A 6,000-nucleotide genomic window follows, 5' to 3' on the forward strand; every position below is an offset into this window, starting at 1 on the left:
TTTTTCTTAGTGTTCAAAAGGATCCAGAGACAAAACAGATCAATATAATTTCCTCCGTCTTCAAAGTATCAGCATACGTAAGTCTGTCCTATCACACTGTATATAGTACCTTCTATCTAATTGCTCTGGTATTACCTCTTACTAAATCAATATACGTAACTAAAAATTCAGGCTTCTACATTAAATTATTGTCTGTAACAAAGGAAGTGCAATGTGACATTTTAGAGATTTTATAGACTTTTGACCGATTTTTCAATTCACTTGGACTTTCACAGTATTTTTTATATATCTTGTATTTTTCATTCCTAGTAAAGTCTCAGTTGTTATGCAGAGCGTCTGTTCTGAGAGACGAGCACCGTGTGTGGCCAAATTTGGCCCAATCTGGCCATTCTGCACACAGCCTGCTTTCTTCTAGTGCAGGGGTCAGGGAACTTTTTTACCTTTTACCCCAAAATATATTTAGATACGCCGACATTACCCCCTTAATTTGAAAGGAAGGAAATCATATAGTAGTGCCCCCATATAATTCCCCTGTAGTAGTGCCCCCATAGTTATGCCCATGTAGTAGTGCCCCATATAATGACCCTGTAGTAGTGCCCCCATAGTTATGCCCATGTAGTAATGCCCTTGCAGCAGTGCCCCCATAGTTATGCCCCTATAGTAATGCCCCTGTAGTAGTGCCCCCATAGTTATGCCCCTGTAGTAGTGCCCCCATAGTTATGCCCCTGTAGTAGTGCCCCATATAATGACCCTGTAGTAGTGCCCCCATATATTGACCCTGTAGTAGTGCCCCCACATAATGACCCTGTAGTAGTGCCCCTGTAGTAGTGCCCCCATATAATGCCCTTGTAGTGCCGCTTGTACAAAAAAAACTTACCTTAATCCCCGCCCCTGCGTCCGCCGCCGTCCTGTCCGCCCGGCTGCTCCTCGGAACTATGGGAGAGACGTCATGACGTCTCTCCCATAGTGCGCATGGAAAGACCCGGAAGCTGGAGTTCAGAAAAGAACTCCAGCCTCCGGGTAACGTAGCGCTGCAGGGAAGGAGCCGGGCGCCCGCTGGTAATAACATCTCAGCGGGTCTCCGGCTTAGAGCCTCCCTGCGGCACAGCCGGGCATGCATATGAATATTATGAATATTATAGAATGATTCATATGCATGCCCGGCTGTCCGTCCATTACCCCCAGGAATTTCATTATTACCCCATGTGGGGTAGTTTAACCCTGTTCCCCAAACACTGTTCTAGTGCCACCGAGGCCTGTTAGTGCAGTAGAAACATGACGTACGAGTACGCCATAACGTACACCTTCTCATTAGATCCTTAACGTTCAGGGGATTCACACACTGCAATATCGGGCCAGTTGCATGAAACTGCTGCGAATACCGATACAGCTTTAGAAGTGGGAGACGTCACAGTGGATGCAAAAAACAGCTTTGATCTCCTAGGCAAGCGGAGTGGAGACTGCAGAACAAGCCCTCAATAAACCAATATGTGATTTGCCCACAAGGAAGTTAAAAACCTCAAACTTTTATTTATACTTTTGGCTGTATAGATTGTGGTCATGGTTAACCGAGTGACGCATGCTTTGTGTTTTCTGTAATGATCTCACATGAGCACAACCACCGATGGCTGATCTTGCTTTATGTTTTGTTACTTCTGTATGACTTACAGGATGAGAATGGAGTGTGCTATCCATCAGTAACTCCTCATGGGCAGACGTTCTCCTATCTGATTGTGGACCCAATGAAACGTCATGTGACTGTGTTATATCATTGTTTTGGTGGGGGGATCTTTTGAAGACACAGACTACAACACGAGAGGAGATGCAGTTAATAACACATGCAGCTGTGTCTGGTGACCATTTAATGTCCTATAATTGTCCGTACCAGAAAGGATGATCCGGAAAAATCTGCATTCAGCCTTATTTTTGTTACTTCTTATGTCAAACATTTGTATTTATTTATTTATTTCTGTTCTTTCTTTTATGGCTGTAGATACAATTGCATGGGAGGGATGTTGTTGTTTATTGCATTTGATATAAAAATGTGCCAGTTAAAATGACATACTGTATACAGAGGTGTTTTACCATGTAACAGAGTCCTTTACCTGCATTAAAACCCAATATTTATCAGCACTGTTTCATAAAGGACCAATCAGTCTGATAAATAAAACATTTTTACGAATAGTTTTAATAACCTATATATCGCCTTTAACTTAGTACAGAGCCCTGGTTGACTTGCATGTATTAAACATAAGTTGTGGAGTGATCCAGTTATTATTATTTCTTTATTTGTTTAGTTTATTATTCAGTCGTCATGTGTGCCGCAGAGACACTTAAAGTCTAATTTCCTTACGGCATGCACACGCACCACGGCCAATTTAGTCATAAACCATTGCGAGCAAAAATGACATAAACAAACACAGGTGCAATAAATAAAAAACACAGTACGCTCCTTAGTTGTAACATGTGAAGGTCATCTTAATTGGTGATGCAACGAATATTAGTGTCCCAAGAATGTCCGTTTTCTTTACTGAAGACCCATCTCAATGCAGGTGCCCTGAATCCTTAGTATAGCTCCAGAACAGAGAGCGGCACAGAGGTCAAAGTGCAGCAGAAAATACTTTTGGGGAGTGCCATTTGCCTTGATTTGTTCCAGCATGTCCATATTTACACCAAGCAGCATAGATTTGCTGACCATGATTTTGGTGTTAGCGGAGAAGGAGTTTGGTGCAGAACTACAGAGCATGTACCTGAGTGCCAGGTTATACACAGCAGTGCAAAGAGGAGATTTAGGTTTGCAGTGTGGAGAAACCACATTTATAGGACCACACAGTCATTTCCATTTTGCAAAAGTGAATTTTTTGCAGCAGCTCTGAGCTGGCGGAGATCGGTCCTTGCTTTTAATTGGATACATCTTGTGCCTCTGTAATTTGCCCAATAAAATATAATCCTTCAAAAACATAAACAGTTAACATCTGATCAAAGCTGCCCCATATCTGTCTATCTCTCTCTCTCTCGACGATGTAATTGAACGATCGTTCAATAATCGTTTGCAAATTGTTTGCACATCGTTTAAAAAAATGTCTAAAACAACTAGCGATGCGCGCTCCCGCTGGTCGTTTAGACATCTATGATCGGGCAAACATGCTGGACAACCTGACGATATCGTCAGGTTCAGCATGTTTGCATATGATTGCTGTACTTACACTGAAAGACTGCTAGTTCAGTGCGGGCTCATCACAGACTGACAAACGACTGCACGATTACAATGTCGTAATCGTGCAGTCGTTTTGAGGTCTGCTAGTGGATGGGCAGCTTTACACCTGTCTGAATATCTAGATCAGGCCCTGCCACAACTTTAGCACTTCCTAGTAGCAAAACTATGGCAGGTTATGCTGGGACTTGTAGTTTCACCATAGCTTGGAGAGCCTCAGGTTGGCCAGGCCTGATCTAGATGAACTTCCAGCTTGTGGTGGCATATCCCAAGAGCTAAGAATAGGCATGTACCTTGATGAATGCCATCTAGGTGCACGGGTGCAAAGCCAATGATTTTTGCGGTGACACAGAGGACTCTTCATAAATGTTCTGCAGCGTGTGATGATGTGACAGAGTTCTCAGGAGCACAAGTGGAGATACTCGGCCAGTTCATGGGATAGTCACATTCAATAACACTCATGTATATGGATCCGGAACATGGCTAGCTTCATGCAGACATGTGAAAATGCCTGTGGTGTATGTGTGATCAGATATTTGTTTCATGTGTAGGTGACAGGCAAAAGCATTTTTCCTTTTTAATAAAAGAAGCTATTGGAAAAGCATAAACGTTTGCAAACTTATCCCATCTCCTGAATGGGGGTAGACTGCCCAAGTTGTTTTCCACTGACAAATGTTAGTAAGTGTTTCACTGGCCTCACTTGTGCTCAGTTGTCATTTTTTACAGGTCCTGGGTTCACAGAGGGAACTTGAACAACCAGATTCTTGCAAGTGACATTTCTGCAGGGCACAAAAACAAATCACTTTGATAAGTACTTCTGCAGATCACTGTTCACTAACAAGCGTGCAGAATTGTGCAACGCGGCTGGTAACAAGAGGCCGAGATAAACGTACAATAGAAGTCTGTAACTTTTGACTATTTACACATTTCAATGCCATTTAGAGTCTAAAAGCTAAACTTTTTCTCTTAGTCCTTTGAAGGGGGGTAAGATGGCATGCTTATATATTTTAGAAACTGTCTTGTTTGTGATATTACACGGTATAGATAAGGATCCCCTGCTGTCTAACACACAGTTGATCAATGCATCCTTTCCCTTAGGTTATATTGTTACTATAACGCTTATTATAGACAAAGACTTGGTATTACATATCTAGGGTTTTTTTTTCCCTTACTTAGGATGCGCCCAGCACCATTCTTCGTGCTCCCATGGTGCTTGTCCCTTGTTCTATTATGTCACATGCGGAGAGGTAGGAGTACCGGCTCAGGCTACCTCTGTGTCTTGCTTCGGCACTGTATATGAATGCGTGGGGCCTGAGTTAGAGTTCAAAAGTAAAGAGAAAATAAGCATCTGCACACAACTGCATTTTGCATGCATCTAAAGGCACAATGCAGCCTAGTATACACCGAAATCTAACAACCATCATCAGTAACTCATCTGATTTATTTTGTTGTTAATGTACGCTAGATCCCGTGTAACGTATAATAAGATGCATCTGCGAGGGGCATGCTTATCTTGTGTCTGCACGCCCTTACTGTACCGCACGTTATGCCTCTGGTCCGACTCAGGGACTGCAAGTTCAAGCTGCGCCCAGCTATAGATAGGCACGGGATGAGCACATGCACAGTGCATACATTTTGCACACATCTAAATCTACACGTGCAAATGCGTAAAACATAAAACTTCCCTTGATATTACTCAGATTAGGGGGTACTTTGAATCACTGTACACATTAGGGAGTAATCTCTAAACACTTTATGTATCGGTAAATGCTGGTTGAGGAAGCCGTGTGTGTGTAAGTGCTATATGATATAGAATTATTTTTACTATAATTAGACCAGTGCAGAGGGTGGTTTTTGCCTTTAGGATAATAAGCCCCCTCTGTATAAAGTACACCTGTCCAGGTCAAGTTATTTCATGGATAGTATAGGACAAAACTCAATCTTTCCCATCAGACATGAGTACAAATCAAGGGGAAGGGGCTTCTGTGGCTACAAGGGACAAATAGACGTTGTAGGGGTCCCCCCTCCGCCTCCTTCGCACGTGAGCAGATTATGAAGCTTTCTCCTCCGCATAGTCCAAATTGAGGTCTTTTCTGCCCTGCTTCTCCTGTCACACACTAAGTTGTGCCCCTGCCCTTTATGCAAGCACCCGGCACCTGAAGTCCCTAAATGTCAGCCGTTATTTTGCTGCTTTGTAAATGGTCCTTACTGTGTGTAACATGTTACTGTGCTCAGCAATGTTAGCAGACAGTTTGGATTCTCTCCTGCGTTGCGCACTAGCCTTGAGATCTATTTCCTCTAATCCGACAACCTGTTAACAAATACCATATATTTACTACTGATAAGTTCCTGACACATTTGCATATAGATCAGTTAATCCTACTAATATTCTTGCCTACATTTTATCACTCCCTTTGGGGAGATCCTGGAGGGAAGTCCAAGAGGCAAGCACAGGGGACGTGCCAACTTGATTGGCAATTTGCCGCAGGTGGTGGAGGCATGCTAATGTAAAAAATCTCTACAAAGGTGCAGTGGACAGGATACAGGAGGGTGCGTACAAGTTGAGCCAATTCTCAATCAGGTGCTGGCAGTGGCGAAAAATGGGCGTGTCAACATGATACCCCCCCCCTTTATCGTCACTCAGAACATTCCTATCTATATGCACCTTAACCCCAGTAAGTGATTCCCCCCTATCCAGTGCCCCTTATACAATGCCCCCAGTAGTGGTCCTTCCTATTATTACCCACAGTAGTGGTCCCCCCAGTGCAGTGCCCCTAGTAGAAGGG

The 6,000-nt window shown here is 43.2% G+C and overlaps 1 protein-coding gene across 1 annotated transcript in view; it reads left to right on the plus strand.

Moving 5' to 3' along the window:
• Nucleotides 1–2,266, plus strand: part of CFAP300 (cilia and flagella associated protein 300) — a 65,241-nt gene extending 62,975 nt beyond the window's left edge. The window contains exons 6-7 of the mRNA XM_088456662.1: nt 11–77; nt 1,671–2,266. Coding sequence (XP_088312788.1) covers nt 11–77; nt 1,671–1,796 — 193 coding nt within the window. The 3' untranslated portion in view covers nt 1,797–2,266. The remainder of the gene's footprint in view (nt 1–10; nt 78–1,670) is intronic.
• Nucleotides 2,267–6,000: the final 3,734 nt, after the last annotated feature.

This window comes from Taudactylus pleione, unplaced genomic scaffold (genome assembly GCF_031769625.1).
Source record: "Taudactylus pleione unplaced genomic scaffold, aTauple2 ptg000711l, whole genome shotgun sequence".
In the NCBI taxonomy this organism is placed as follows: Eukaryota; Metazoa; Chordata; class Amphibia; order Anura; family Myobatrachidae; genus Taudactylus; species Taudactylus pleione.